The 16,707-nt window shown below is 40.2% G+C and overlaps 1 protein-coding gene across 1 annotated transcript; it reads left to right on the forward strand.

Annotated features, from left to right (window-relative positions):
* Positions 1–605: 605 nt before the first annotated feature.
* On the forward strand, positions 606–13,398 carry SPATA18 (spermatogenesis associated 18; the record flags this gene model as incomplete). Its single annotated transcript, XM_084204002.1, has 14 exons — positions 606–623; positions 1,264–1,369; positions 1,477–1,487; positions 2,971–3,089; positions 5,064–5,186; positions 5,776–5,794; positions 5,986–6,488; positions 6,541–6,988; positions 7,979–8,140; positions 8,511–8,686; positions 10,363–10,486; positions 10,844–10,909; positions 11,712–11,751; positions 13,250–13,398. The coding sequence occupies 14 exons, from the start codon at positions 606–608 to the stop codon at positions 13,396–13,398; spliced, it is 2,064 nt and encodes a 687-aa protein (XP_084060128.1).
* Between the last annotated feature and the right edge of the window lie 3,309 nt (positions 13,399–16,707).

Raw genomic sequence — 16,707 nt, forward strand, 5'->3', positions numbered from 1 at the left:
TTCAAACGTAAATGTAAATGGCAAATCTGTACCTACAAAAGAAATGCAGTGTTTTCAGGGGAAATAAGCTTCTTTTTTCTTTTACTTCATGGTTGAATAGGAGTTACAGTTACATAGCCGGTGTAACTCTCTGCAAGATTCATGGCAAAGGACATTTTTAAGGAGTTTGGGAGTAGCTGGTAAAGCTACCACAGAGGAGGCCAGAGGAGAAACGGTGTCATGTATTTCAAAATCTTGCAAATGGTTGTTGGAGCTAGACCTTAGGAGGGCAGTGGGAGCTGACCTCTCCATCAAAAGTTGATTAGGAATAGTCTTTACAGTCTTGGGAAATGAAGATGACCACTTTCAGGCTGCTGTTGCAGTAAAAGAGGAGCTGCCAAATGGAAACATTTGCTGTCATGAGGTGGAAAAATGCACTTTGCGGCCTTGTTCTTTTGGAGGTGAGCAGGTTTACTGTGCTCCCCAAGGCCGGAGGAAAGCATGTTGCAGCAATCAGAACACAAGCTGATGGGGGCATGGGTGGGAATTTCAGCTGTTTTGGAAGCTTGCGAAAACCATATGGAGTCATTAAAACCTGAAGACCTAGAGGGTGATCTATGTGGAAGATGATTCAGAAGTTACCGGTAAAGATAAGGAAAGTAGGTACAAAGTGTGTATTCTTCTGGCAGGTGCAGTAGTACCCTGAACAGACTAACCCCATCAACTCCTTTTGAAAATTGCATTTAATGACAGGGATGTAGTTTTGCTGTTTCCGAGGCATAGTGCTGGGTTTTGCTCCTTCAGTAGTATATGTTTCAGTTTGTAACTCTTAAAAATCAGGTGAAGTTGCATGGAGGCTTAATGTGACTGCTGACAAAGCAAGATAAGAGCCATATATGTATTAATACATGTAATACATATGTATTATATGTATTATTTCAGAATGGGAAACCAGATTTTGGATATTTTTTTAAAATCCAACCATCTGCTAGATTATTATTTTAATAACTGTTGAAAGATTTTGACTCCAGCTTGTGGTTGCATCCTCTTTATGATGGGAAAGTAGTACACTTTCTCAAGTAGTGAATGAACTGGGTCATAGAAGTCCTGATGTTTTGCTCATCTGCCTATTAGAAATGAGTATTCAAAAATGAGTATTCTAATGGATCCAGTAAGAAAAGGCTGGGAAGATGTAATTATGGTGGGGTACCTGCCATGATTGTAACAGGAGTAACTTTAGGTAAGGAAGCCAACGCAGATGTAATAATGCACATTAATTTATAGGGGAATACAGCTGCTGAAAATCTGAGCCAAGGCTGTGAAATATTAGAACTGAACACTGCAATTCAAAAGCAGCTCTTCTCAATTCTCAATGAAACATCTCAAGGAGGTAAACTGATGCCTTGTCTAATTACTAGCACATTTCACATGTGCCATTTTTTCCAACTCTGGCTTTTTCCGTGAGTATTCTCACCATTTCTTAATGTGTTTTCTTAGATGAAAGTGCAGCAAAAATAAAAAGCTGTCTCCTGCCTAGTATATGCTGTACTGCTTCAGGAAGTGAGAACCTTACTTAGGTGTGTAAGAAACTTATTTTAAGGGAATAGAACTACGTGAATTTGTACCTGCAGAAGCGCTTTAATGACTTTCTGGTAATATTAGCCTCCCTCAGATTTTACTTAATGAAATATGTCTTTAGTTGCTTGTGGAGACACCTAGGGAGACGGCTATGCTATTATGGAGGAATTAGCTTTGTATAAGAAGTCTGTGTTATCATACTGCTTTCCTTTTCTAGGTACAGATTTGCCATTTACATTTGCAGAGACATAATAACAGTATTTATGCCATATCTCTTTTAGAAAAAATAGCACTGTGGAAAATACATGTGTAAACTGAAGGCGTGCATAAACTCCATGCATTAATCTGTAATCTCCTTTTACTTTTTTTTTCTAAGGAAAAAACTCTAAGGATATCTTAACATTATATTATTTCCTAGAGTGTTAAAAATAAAAAAATGTTCATGTGTGTCATGATACCACCATGATCCCGCCATGATATTTGGAGTTCATATGTATTTGGTATTTACTGAAGCGGTTGTAATACTAACAGTTTGATGCTAACAGAAAATACAGATCTGTTGTGGCTTTCTGGTTTGAAAGAAAATAAAAGACTTGGCTAATTCAGGCTAGGGGAAGAGCTTCAAGATCCTGAGATTTGACAGTGATGTCTCCATGTTCTTTGGTTTCTCATTTTTACACCTGCTCTGTCAAAATATTTCACAATTAAAATAGGACAAATAAAAAGTGATATCCCTTAAGAGTCAGAGTCTAGTATAAAGCAGGAGTGGTGGTGTGCCGAAACCCGCCTAGAATATAAAACAACAAAGTTATTAGATGACATACCCCAGGAATGCCAGTTACAGATTTGTAATTACATGTGACATTCAAAATTTAAAGAAAAGCCTGTTGCACACTTACTAATTTAATTCCAGTACTAGCTGGCCATTCTGTGGGTTGTTAAAGGCAGCTGCATGTATAGTAGTGTGCTTTCTGGAATGATACTTGCCTTCTGTGTTCTAATAGCTTTTTCTGTTGTTTTGTATACATGAATTCCCAAAAAGTTTACTTGAGTTGGTGATTTAGTCAATCAGAAGTTGACTAACTGAAAAAAAACCAACTATGCAACACATCTGCAAAATGCTTTGTTCTGATGATTCAGGCAATAAATCTGCATATGCTGACCTTCCATAATTTCTACGATGAGGTATAAAATAAATGAATATTTTACTTTCTATAACTGAGTCTTTCTTTGGTGTGCCTGAAAGGTATTGATTATGTCTCAGAGAGAATGCAATAGCTTTTGTTCTCAGTTTCTTTAGGAATGGTCATTGCTGAAATATCTAGAAATGCATCTGCCCATTATGCTCTAGTACTTTACCAAGGGAATTTATAAGGTAGAACATTCAAGCAGTGTGATTTAATTTCTTGGTAGGATTCAGCTGAAGGAGAGCTACAGCTGAGAGATTTGTCCTGCAAACCAAGATGCGAACTGCGAGACCTTGAGGACAAACTAAGTGAAACTCGTGTGCAGATCAACCAGATGGAGCGAGAGTAGGGAGATTAATTGCAATTCTTTCTGTTTGCTTTTTGTTTTTTTACCCTTGATGCCCAAATATTGATGGACATTTGTAAAATGTTTTGTTTCCCGCCTAAAATCAGAGTTTCAAAATGCATCTGTGCTCTGTATTGTGTATATATATCTAAAGTGGTGTTCAAATGATACAGTCACACCAACATTCATAAATTGACTTGGTAGGTTTTGCTTTTGACAGAGGTGTTGAAAAGCATGCCAGTATTCTACATAAAAAGGTTTTGTATAGTCCATGACAGTCCCTTGTAGAGTTAGTATATGAAATGTTGCATGCTGAGCAAACACTAAATAAAAAATCAATTAAGTAGCTACAGTGTACCATTTATTGAAGGACCTACAACATGTCGCAATTAATTATACAATGTAATTGATATGTAAATATCCGAGAAGATAAAAGCCACTGTCTTAAGATGGAGGGAGTTGGGTTTCCAGATGGGTGACTAGGCCTGAAGAGTTTTTGTCTAGTTGCATAAAACATATATTATGGAGCATTATATTATAGCATTAATTATAAAAATTACTAAATTGCTTCAGATACAAATTTGTGCAGTTATTACCAGTTCCACGGCCATTTAAGAGGTAGCTCGAAGGGGCAGACACATTCTCATGCTTTCTATTACCATGAGAACAATGAACATTCCATAAGTCTTGGGTCAGTATATTAAGTGATATAATTTCATGCCCTTACTAAGTGGTTCCAAGAATATCAGTTTGGAATTTCCCCATGTCTATATCTAGAGCTCATCTTCCCAAATCTGCTTTTCTTTCCCAGTTGTAGTAGAATTCTTTAGCCCTCTTTTACTACTGTACTGCTAGAAGTCCTTCCTGAAGGAGCTGACTTAGGATGGAACTGTGCAGTCTTTCCTCTTAAGATGTTCCTGGCCTTACTACCTGTGGTCATCTCAGTCAGCTTGTTCCTTAAAAAGCTGGAACGAGAATCCTAGAAATTGATATGTGTTAGAGCTTTTGTTGATTCAGATCCTCAAAAAAATCTCACCAGGGTCCTCCAGTAAAGAAAAGGAAGGACAGAGTGAATACCTTCAAAATAAATAGAAAAGATATATTCTTTTTTCCTTCCACTTTGGATAAGAGAAAAGCAACAGTAAATACTGGTGCTTGGAGGGAAAGGAGAGATATTAACTAAGAGTAAAGGACAGAATATTAACTAAGATATTAACTAAGAGGATTAACTAAGATATTAACTAATATCAGTTATTAACTAACTGTTATCTAAATAACAGTTATTAACTAATATCAGTTAATAGCTAACTAATATCAGATATTAACTAACAGAATATTAACTAAGATATTAACTAATATTAACTACGATATTAACTAAGAGTAAAGGACAGAAGATAAACTTGCTTCACTGGTTGTCTTCCTGTCTTTAAGAATCACTCCTTCCTTTGGGGACAGCAGGAGAGGAATTGTTTGTTTTTGGTATTACTTGAATAACATCTGTGATATCTTTTGACTGACTAATATATTTCTGCAAAGAAAAAGAGCCCAAGAACCTGATAGACAATACATAGGTTCTTAATCTGTAGGAAAGAAAACTGAGATGGTTTAGTTAATGTCTTAAATGTGAGAAAAAAATTAGTTTCTTTTAGATCTGATCTAGCATAAGGACGCCAAATGTTAACCAGTGATTTTTTCTATAGCACACTGTGCTATATACACTTTCCTGCCACAATACACTTATACAATTTAAATTAAGATCAAGGGTCTACTTTGTTTAATTTGTTTTTAAACTCTGGATTTTTCCTGTATTTCAGCATAAGGAAAGCCTGCTGAAATTATTCAGGAAGCATAACAAGCTTGGTCAATAATTTTCCTATTTTTTCTGCTCCTTTTGTTTGATGATGAAGATTAATTGATAGATAGTTTACATTGATAGAAGGACATCTTGTGACTGACTGTTCTGTGTGATTAAGTCTTAAGGCTTCCCGGTGCAACTTGAAGAGGTTACAGCAACTGGATGAGTATGAGCAGAAGATAGAGAACTTGCGGGATGAGATTGCTATGCTGGATTGCAAAAAGTCTGTCATCCAGAGCAGGTAGAGGCCTTACTCAGAGAAGTCGCTGAATCATAGAAATCGGTCATGTTAGGTAGCATGAATTTCTTCCTCATTTATATTGAAATATAAACAAAAGCCAAGCTTTTTTACTTTGTTGTGAAGGAACATAAACTCTTTAGGTTATTTGTTCTAGTGCCCAAATATTTTATTTTAAAGCAATTATGTTAGGTTTCAGACAAAACAGCAAATAATGCACCTTTACAAAATACATGGAGAGCAACTATATGAAATAGTTCTTTTGTTGATGAGTCCTCTTTTATAGAGGTCTGCTCTGTAGTTGTTGTGTTCAATATTTACTTACTTGACTTCAGCAGTACTCTTCAGTGCTACTGAAAGAGGAACAAATCTCCAAAACATTATTAGCTAAAACTGTGTTTCCTAGGAACAAAGTGCTTGGCCTTCCATGCTTTACAAGTTACTTTACTTTTACCATTTATGCTTTAGGCCATAAAACATATTATGAAAATGCCTTCATATTCAATTAACCAGCTGTAGCTTCTTTAATTACTTTGGCCCAAAAGTCACCTTACCCTTGTAAAAATTAAATTGACGAAGAAATCTTCCATAGGGAAAAGCATCTGAGGATGGTAAAGTGACATGAAGCTTTGCATGTGTGTTGTAGGCTTACACGGACCTGCACTCCTCCACCATGCCGTCTGAGGCCCTGTATCTCTCCTCCACCATGCCCTATGAGGGCCTGCTCTCCCCCACCGTGCCCTATGAGGTCCTGTATTTCTCCTCCACCATGTCTGAGGGCCTGCTCTCCATGCCTTCCTAGGGCCTGCTCTCCATGCCGTCCGAGGGCCTGCTCTCCATGCGCTCCATGCGCTCCATGCCTTCCAAGGGCCTGCTCTCCATGCCTTCCATGCCGTCCGAGGGCCTGCTCTCCATGCCTTCCAAGGGCCTGCTCTCCATGCGGTCCATGCCTTCCGAGGGCCTGCTCTCCATGCGGTCCATGCCTTCCGAGGGCCTGCTCTCCATGCGGTCCATGCCGTCCGAGGGCCTGCTCTCCATGCCTTCCATGCCGTCCGAGGGCCTGCTCTCCATGCATTCCATGCCGTCCGAGGGCCTGCTCTCCATGCATTCCATGCCGTCCGAGGGCCTGCTCTCCATGCATTCCATGCCGTCCGAGGGCCTGCTCTCCATGCATTCCATGTCGTCCGAGGGCCTGCTCTCCATGCATTCCATGTCGTCCGAGGGCCTGCTCTCCATGCATTCCATGTCGTCCGAGGGCCTGCTCTCCATGCGTTCCATGCCTTCCAAGGGCCTGTGTCAGGCCTTGTGCCAGGCCCTGTGTCAGGCCCTGTGTCTCTCCTCTGCCATGCCGTTTGAGGCCCTGCGTGAAGCCCTGCGGGCCCTGCGGGCCCTGTGGGCCCTGTGGGCCCTGCGGGCCCTGCGGGCCCTGCGGGCCCTGCGGACCCTGCGGGCCCTGCGGGCCCTGCGGGCCCTGCGGACCCTGCGGACCTTGCGGACCCTGTGGACCCTGTGGGCCCTGCGGGCCCTGCGGACCTTGCGGACCCTGTGGACCCTGCGGGCCCTGCGGACCTTGCGGGCCCTGCCTGCCCTGCGTGAAGCCCTGTCGTCCTTCCAAGTGCCGTGCCCTTTGCGCAAGGCCCTGTACACCTCCCAGGGTCCGGCGGGGCAGCGCTTCATACCGTGCCTGCCTCATAGCTCGCTATAACTTCATTTACGCGAAAGAACGCTTGGAGTCAGAGTGCATTTTGAAGCGATACGTCTGTAACTTGGAGACGGTGCAGAGGATAATATACATTGCAGTTGTGGTGAGAAAGAAATATTATTTCTTATTTTACAGGCTGGAGGTGTGTTGTAAATACTATGTCTGCAGTGGTTTAAATTGTGGGTAAATTAGCATTTCTGTCAAGTGCAGAGAAGAAAAGCTTTCTTCCCTTTTTTTTTTTATTTTTCTTTCTTCCCCTCACACTTCTACATTGAACTGTCAATGTAGTGTCCTACGTGACCTGTCCCAAGATTGGAACAGGGTCAACGATTTATTGTACAGGTACTAAAAGAGTGAAATTTAGTCTGAAATTGGTCAAGTGATTTGGTCTGAAAAGTACATGATATCTGCAGTGATCAACATTGCCTTAGTTAGAAAAATTCTTTTGAGAGTGCTGCATTAAATACTACAACACTACAAAGCTAAAAATCTTTCCATATCATGCTTTCCTTATGCTTGTAGCTATGTGCTTTTTTAGTTAAATTGGGTCCCTTGAAACCATCTAGATACCCCACATTTACCATGAACTCAGTTTGAAGAAAGTTTCATTTTTTCTGTATTGAATCTTCTTTTCTGTAAAAATGGTGTAACACACCTTGTTAGAGAGGCAGCATCTCTTAATGTGCGTGATCCCAAGCACATTTTACTTACTGAAGATTTTTTCTTTCAACCCTCATTCACTTTACACTCTCCAATTCAACCTCTTTTCCCAACAAATAAGGTGTTCCTGTCTTACATGTTAGGCTGTGGCACATAAAATGCTGTTACTCATGTCTTTGAATGTGATTGCATTGATCCTGGGTATATGATGGATTCCTGTGCAAATATAGAATATTAGGTGGGAAGCTTTTCAATCTTATCTTCTGCAGATAAATTACACTCACTCAATCAGAGAATTCCCTCCTCAAGAGTTAATTGTGTATTATGTTCCTCCTTATTTTGATGATAGTGGGTTAAATTCATTTTCTCAGATAACTGATAAAATATTAAACTGGGTCTCCTGTATTTAACTAGATGTTCTTTACTTTTGCAGGAATCTTTCCGTGCGGCAAAGATGGCCTTCTGGAAGGTCAAAATAAATGTAAAGGACACTTTGGCCATATGTTACAGAGGGGGACCTACATCACTTGAAGTTGCTGTCCTGGATTATATAGCTTGCCACAAGGATCTGTATGACGTTTGCTGCACTGTCCATGTAAGTCAAGGGCAGTGGTGATCTCTTTCAGGAGCTAGTAAATTCAGAATATGTAAATTAGAAATGCACTGTAACCTGAAGGAGAAAAGAGTTACTGTATGGACTTTCTGTTATAGCAGTTTATTTTCTTGAACAATATTGCTAGGACTAGTATATGTATGACTTAGTAATAGCTTGCTCAGTTTGTTCATAGCAGCACTTTCTTTCTGAAGTTGTTGTTTTCTGGAATTGTCTAGGGCAACATTACTATGAACTTTCATACTGAATTTTAAATGTAGAAAGCTGAGAGGCATATTTAGGGGGGATTTCTATACTGATTGTGAAAAAAATTGTTAGTGAGTGCAAATTACTCATGTATGTTTATTTTCAGGAAGTAGTTTGCTCCATGAACAGGAACCCAAAGCTTCCATGTCCAGGAGAACTGGATTTCGTTGTGATCAGTGGTTTGATTCGAGAATTGTGCTGTTTGGCTTACTCAATGCAGACACTCATTCCTCCTCTTGATATTGCCTATGGTGTTGATGGAGAATGCTTCAATAGGAACATGTAAGAAATCTTTATATTCAGTCAGACTTACCATTAAAGGTTTTGTAGTCTACTTGTTTCCTAATTAATATAGCAGTTCAAGATTGCTAAGCAGCAATTTGGGGCAAAACCCCCTGGCCTGTAGTGAATTTGGTATGTCTTTAAGGTTTAGGACAGTGTGTAAATACTAGCATGTACATAAGCATCAAGAATTTTTTTTAGTGAACAGCAGAGCAATTTTCTGGATAAACATTAGTCTCAAGAGCATATTTAATTTATCATTTAAGAAGAAAATGATGATCAGCTTTCCCTGCTTAGTCTCTATCTGCCTTTTAAAAAATGTTTGCATCTCTGTTCCTCCTTACTGGCCTGTTTTGTAAAAGTCACGTTTACTGAGATCTTGCAGTTGGTGTCGTTACCAGGGTCATCAACATGTTTGCTGCAACCTCCAGGCTGTGGCTGCTGTACAACATAGGAGCATTAATATGCTTCCATCTCTTCTGGTTCAGAGCTGGGAAAAACCAAAACTGCCACTTAAAAATGGGAATTTTATTAATAATTTTTCTTTTCTTCTGTAGGGTCAAGCTGCTTTTTTAGCATACAGAGAGCTGTTCCATGTTGTCTAGAAAATAATTGGAATTGATAGGTCATAAAAATTGCTCTAAAAAGCAAAACACCTTACATCACTAAGGAGGTTTCTAGTAATAATTTAGAATGGAATGGAACCCAGGTTGTGAAGAGCTTGAGAAGTCAAGGAGAGAAATAGAGAAGATGAAAGTAGACTCTCGACAGGAGAGTGCAAAATCATACAGGACTACTCAAAGATCCTATCCAAATACAGGACAGTTAGCTTTTGACACTCAAAGCTATTGGCTAAATTAGGAAGCACCAACACTGTGGTATAGTCTTGAGATGCTTTCTCCACCTACTTGTTGTGTATGGCCTTAAGAAACCACATGTAATATGTTTTTGTGTGCCGCTGTAGGAGACACGTACGTCTGTCTATCTAGCTTTGTGGTATATGTGGTATATACATGTTTACATGCATAGAATTTGGGTGTGGTACACAGAGATGGAGCAAATTAAAGCTGTAGAAATTAAAATATATCTGTTTATTACATGTGATAGCATTCTGCAAAGAGCCAGCCAAACATCGTTGTACCCTATGCCTTGCTTTGTGCCTCTGATTATGACATTGTTTTATATAACTTACTATTGCAATGGATTACTAAAGTATAGATGCATTGCTTTTAATACAATTTCTGTTATTTGGTATTTGTTGTGAGTTTGAATCGATAAGGCCAGATGTTATTTGTCCTTATAGGGGGCTTGTTCTAGCAAGATACTCCAGGAAAAGGGGATGGCTGTGTCTGCCAAATTGCTGCTCAGAAGGTTTAATCTGTCAGTGGACACAGGGGCCCTGGCTTGTGTGGGGCTTATGCAAAAATAAGGGTCTAGTGGCCTTCTGAAGTGTGAGATGGCTTTATTAGAATGTCTGTCAGGATAAGTAAACAGTATGTTCTGCTAAGTCTGTCTTCCAAGTCCATTTATTTTACAGGATGACATAAAGAATACATATTTTGTGATGTGGAAAGACATTAGAGCTGTAGCTACTTTTTATCAACATTGATGATTTGGAGCATATTTATCTTTTGGCATTTATATGCAGACGTTTCTTGTACTGTTTGTTTCAACAGGTACTTTCGTAGCTTTGACTCAGATTTCGCAGCTCCCTTTGTGGCCTATCACGTCTGGCCTCCTCTGATAGAAGATGGTACTGTGATTGTGAAGGGAGAAGTAGTCACTAAGAAAATGGTTATGGTACGTATTTTGTTAAAGAAATATGTTAAGGGAAGTCAGTGGATTTCAACACTGTTTTTAAAATTTAAAAAGATAAGTTTTAAACTGTCCCCTATATGGGTATATCAAATATCAATTAAGTTTTAGTGCCTCATCCTGTATATAGGATGAATAGTTCAATTTTCCTTCATATATTAATTATGCAGATGTATGGTTGTTGTCAGAACCTGTTCTAAGGAGAAAGCTTACTGTGTTTCCTCTCTGTCCTCAAACCTTGTCTCCGGCATGGCAAGTCTGTCATGGCTTGCAAAATTTGTCTTTATTAAGCATTCCCTCTCAGAAGTGGTTTACTTACAAAAGACTACTTTTCTCTTGTAGTGTCCTCGCAGATGCAGAATTAGAAGCAGAAGCTGCAGCTGTGGCCGTCCTCTGCTGTGTGGTCAAGTAAGCCTCAGCTAAATGTTTGTAGTGTTAGCAGCATCAAGTATTTTAACTAGGAATGTAGGCAACCTGTTAAAAATGCTGTTGTGCCACATGTACATTTTAAGACAGGGAGTAAGTGCCTTTGCTTGATGGTCTTGAATGAGGTGAAGCTGAACTGACCAATAGTTATTGCCTGGTATAATGATCAGTAGAGATACTGTATAAGATGTAGTTCACAGTTAAATTCTCACAAGTATCAACTGTGTATCTTGGAGTATTTTGCCCCTACTCTTGTTGCTTTAGTGCCCTTTTGAATAAATAATTGCGTCATCTGGAAGTGTTTCAGTCATTTTGGAGTACATATGCAACACATAGTTCCTGCCTCCTGGTCTTAGTAACCTAAATTTACTCCTAATTTATGATATGCATCAAAGGGGCCAAAAATAAATGTAGGGTGAGCAGGAAGGGAAGGTGGTACAAATAAGATATGTAAAACTTTAGCAGAGTTCTGCATATTGTGTGGTTACAAAATGCTTTTAATTATTTCTGTTAAAAATGTGTATATTTTTCTAGTTGTTACCCCATCTTATTAAATGGACATAGGTGCCCTCAACTCAAAATGTGAATATTGAAAATGTGAGAGGCTTTGGGTAGGGCTCCCTTTTTTGTGTGTGTGCAGGTTGTTGAACTTGTCTTAGTAACAGTAGAGCTACACTGATAAGATGTGCAGATTTTCTGAATGTTGATGGGTCCCAAGGTGAGGTGGCTTTTTTGGTTACAGTTCTTTAACACACCTGATTTTCCTTTTCTCTTTGTCTTTCAGGTGCCTCGAAGCCGCAGTCTTTCAACCGTGAGGGTCAAAAGTAAGTGGGCATATTGGTTCCTAGTGACTCATGGTTTTCACATTAAGCCCTTGAACGATTGAACAAAAGAACAAAATTACACGTTGAATGTCTCTGATTCTAAAATACTTGCCAAAGTCTTAATTGGATAGCCCTTTTTTTTAATGTGTGTGGAAAAAGGCTGAGATTTTTTGCTTGGAGGAAGGCTTGTTTTTTCACTCTACTTGGGCCATTGTCATGGTTTCTCTCTGCTGGTTGCCTTCACTATTGGCCAGTGTTGTAGTAAGTAAAACTTGCTTCCGTCCTTACATAAGAGACAGTTTGCTACTGTACATCTGCTGTCTTCCTGCCTTTCAAATTCCAAAAAGATGGCTAAGTTGTGACAGTGAAGTGAGGGATTTCAGGCAGTATGAGTGTGTGCCTATCTTGAAGCCAACCCAGTTTAGAGATTTAGAAAATATAGTTGCACTGAAATGTACCTTTTTCTTCCATAGGGCGCTGCTAACCGGACGTCTTCCTGCAATGCAACACAACTGGATTCAACAACTTTGCTGGTGCCGTTTCTCTTCGGAAATACCTCAAATCTCTCAATGAATGGTGGCTGTCACTGGAATTTGTGTTCAGTGTGTTTTTTAGAAATATGGAAGGCTTATTTATAATTTTGGAAAAGAAACTCTCTTGGTTTTAAAAAAAAAGTGCATGCAGTGCAGGATCATCTGGCAAAATTTGCAAAGCAGTCAGGAACCCATGATGTTATCTTGCAGGTGGAGATAGAATTATTGCATCTGGAATGTTTGCTTCCCCCAGATTCCAAATGATGCAGTTTATCTTACTAATTAAACATCTTATATTTAATATCTTTATAAGATGTTTAATACAACCTAAATGGTGAATGTTGCAGAATGTTGAGGTTAGCTGTTACTTGAAAACAATGTAATGAATTGGTTCTTATTTACAATTTTAGAAAATAGCAATAATCATAGGATGTGGCAGTCTCACACAGCAGCCTTTTAATATATCCCTGTGAAAAACTGAATTTTCTAACTACAATGCAGAAATTGCACAGAGCAGTCATAAACTGCCAATACTCCAGCAATCCCCAGGGCTTTATTGACATTTATGGATGAATGCTCACGTGTCCTTTAGCAAAGCAGTAATAATCCTTGTTTAAATACATTCTAACTTAGAAATTATTATACAAATTTGTAGTTTGATACTAGAAGTATTTTGAAATGTGCCACTGAGTATTTGTGGGCTTGAAATACTTGAGGCCTCATCGGTGTCACACTTAATGGGCTTTCATACTGTATTGATAGATCAGTAATTGTTGTGAATACATGACATGCCATCCCACTCATACTAGTTGGCTTTCTGAGCCAGAAAGAGATGACCAGAGCCTGGAGAGGGTGGTGTGCAGGTCAGTGGAGAACACCTGAAGGAATAGCACCAAGAAATTCCAGCCCCTGCAGGCAGAGATCTTCACCAGGGGCCCAGCTTAAATCCTCTATTCTAAAAAAAGCGGGTAGAATGGGAAGTAAACAGGTGAAACTAGAGACATGTGCGAGCCTGCAGGGCTATGGACCATATTGGAATATTGGAATCCTGAGAAGTGGTGGGATGGTTCCTGTGTCTGGAGGGCTGGAATGGAAGGGCAAAGGCACTTTATGAAGGAAAGGCATGGGAGATGAGTGGTATTGCCCTCTCTGTCAACCAACTGGAGTGCATGGAGCTTGGCCTGGGCATGGATGAGGAGCTGACTGGGTAAGGATTAAAGGGAGGGCAGGAACAGGTGTCATTATTAGTGAGGAACTGCTACAGGCCACTTAGCCAGAAAGACTGAGTCAGTGAGGCCCACTACAGACAGGTAGGAGCAGCCTCATGTTTGCAAGCCCTGGTTCTTACGAGGGACTTCAACCACCCTAATACCTATTTGAAGGGACAACAGAGCAGGGCTCAGGCAGTTCAGGAGGTTTCAAAAGTGCACTGATGGTAACTTCCTTCTCTCCTCTCTGACGGAGGAACCAATGAGGGTGTGTGCTGGACCTCATTCTCACCAACAAGGAGCAGCTGGTGGGGAATGTGAAGCTCAAGGGCAGCCTGAGGTGCAGTGACCACGAAGTGGTGTAGTTTGAGATCCTTGAGTCAATGAGAAGACTGAGAAGCAAGCTTGCTACCCAGTGCTTCAGGAAAGCAGACTTTGGTCTCTTCAAGGATCTCCATGATAGAGTGCTGTGGGATAGAGCCCTGGAGGGTAGAGGAGCCCAAGAGAGCTACATGATATTCAAGGATTGTCTCTCCAGGGTGAAAAGCAAAGTGAAAGATGAAATCAGGGAAGAACACCAGGATACCTGCATGGTTGAACAAGGAGCTCCTGGACAAACTTAAACAGGTAGCTTATGGAGGGTGGAAACAGGGAAAGGTAGCCTGGGATAAACAAAGAGATTGTCCCAAAAGCCAAGGATCTCTTTAGGAAAGCAAAAGTACCAGCAAAAGTAAATTTGCCAAGGACATCATAGCTAAAAAAAAAAGTGCCTTCAGGTGCATCAGCAATAAAAGACTAGGGAAAAATGGGTCGTCTCAGGAAGAATACAGGAGACTTAGTTACCCAGGACATGAAGAAGTATTCAATGACTTTTTTGCCTCAATCTCCACCAGCAAGTGCTCCAGCCACATTGCCAAAGTTGTAGAAGGTGAAATCAAGGATTTGGAGAATGAAGATCTGTGGGCTTAGAAGCCCACTGTGATCACCCTACTTGGCTTAGCTGGGAGGAGCTGGCTAATAAAGAGGAATGGGAATGATGGAATAGCCCGGAAAATAAAAACTTTAATGACAAAAATAATGGTGCTGCAGGGTACAGAGGCTGGATTCCAAAGACCCCTTAGGTGGAGCAAATGCAGCCAGGTATAGGAGCACAGGTCAAATTAGGAAGGTTCTATTACATACTACTCACAAGGACCCATGGTTCCCACTGTGACCTAACCAGGTGTTCCCCCTCAGTATACTGTCTGCCATGGTCTGAGGTCAAAACCCTCTGTAAAAGCATCAGAGCTAAAGATCTTAGCAGGATGAGATTCCACAAAGAACTGTCTGCTGTAGGAGGAGAATGAGTTTGAGAACATCTCAAGGTGCACAAGTCCCTGACATCTGGTGAGTAAAATCTACAGGAACTAGCCAAGGAAGTGACTAAACCACTATCCATCATGTTTGAGAAGTCATGGCAGTCCCTTGAAGTTCACATAGACTGGAAAAGGGCAAGCATAACCCCCATTATTAAAAAAGAAATAAAGAAGACCCACTGCTTGTGGAAAAACCAGATGCATCCTCATTGTTTACACTCTGCAGGACAGACAGCATTTTAAATGTAAAAAGGTGTCTGGTGCTCTCTGGCTTGTGAGATGTTTTTGTTTGACTCTGCAGAAACTGAGGGGAAAAGCCATTAAAAGGAGAGGAGGCACAAAATCAGATAAAAGAGTCTGAAAATGTTGCCGGAAGAAGCAGTGTTAAGATGTGACTGGCCATTGTGTGCGCGCGTGCGTGTGTGTGTGTGTGTGTAACACATGCAGCAGGGCCGAGGGCTCACAGCATGGACTTGGTCAACGAGGCTGGTCTTCCTGGACAATGCAGAGTAGCACTACTTGCAGCTGGGCTGGGTGCTCTCCCTCCTGCCCATGGGACCCTCCTGGCAGGATGCAGGACTCGTGCTCCCTAGGCACGTACCCAGACAGGGGCTGTGGTTTGTAGAACACCTTGGAGCAGAGCAAATACCTTATGAAACCTTACAAGAGTGACTAGAAAGGGCTAGTGGGCATTTTAGATGAAAGTTTATGTATTAACCTGAGGGAACCAACTTAGGGGGAAAAAAATTACATCTCTTTTTCTTGAGGAATTGTTTGTCTAAGAAAGGCTCTGGGCTCCTTTGCCCAGCATAAGACACAAAGCTGAATATTTCCCACTAGATGGCACTATTGCCTTAAGAACAGAAAAATCAGGTTTTAATTTCAACTGCAGTTTTAAAAGCTATTGCCATAATGAGGTTTGCCAGTAAATGCATAATAGTCACAGATTGAAGCAGTATCAACAGATGTCAAACGGAGAATTATGATGTCAAATTAGCTTGTTGATTGAACTATTGAAGTTTGCTGCCTGATAAGAATATGAAAATCCTGACGTATGTGTTGTAAAATGAACATCACTATCAATACATTATTGGAGAAATTGTTTGAGTTTAGGTTTTTTTCCTGTTGATAGGTTAATTTTTCAAAATTACATTAATGAGACTTTCCAAAGTGAATGGTATTTATCTGGTTGTATTCTGACCAATCTTCTCAAAGAACATGTATAAAAATATCCCAAACTGAAATTCAGATTGAAAATTAATTTCTCTTAACATTTGTTCTTTTAAAATTACTTCTAGTTCAAGAAAATTACTCTAGTTCTTTTAAAATTTCTATCTAGTTCAAGAAAATGGCAGCTTGCAAAATTGTTATCTTGTGTGTGATTTTTCTATTGTGATTCTTGCTGACTGGCAAGTTGCTTCACTATTCTCTTTGTCTATGACTGAAATAGATGTTTATGAACATCCTTGCAGACTTTTTAATAAAGTCTGCTAAGTCTTTGGATCAGGAAGGTACTCCCTGCATTTAGCTGCACCTCTGTTCATTTTCTAATCAAAGACAGAGTCAATTGCACCTGCTGAACCCTCAGGATATAGCTGGAGGGAACACTGTGGTCACAGCAACTGGTTTGGGTAATTATGTTCTTCTACTTATTAATAACTTTTTTAAAAGAAAGTTTGTTTAGCACCATGCTCCATCTTTAGTTGCAATGTTGGTCCAGAATGTCATTTCTCTAATGCTTGGAAGTTTTCTTCTGTATCCAGCCCAAATGTATTCATTTCCTATAGCCAAAGAGGCTATACCTCTTTGTTCTTCTGCCAGTGTGATTATCTTCAGAAGTTTTTGTTCCCTGCCTTTGGT

The sequence above is a fragment of the Fringilla coelebs genome (assembly GCF_963513975.1).
Source record: "Fringilla coelebs genome assembly, chromosome: 4".
NCBI lineage: Eukaryota > Metazoa > Chordata > Aves > Passeriformes > Fringillidae > Fringilla > Fringilla coelebs.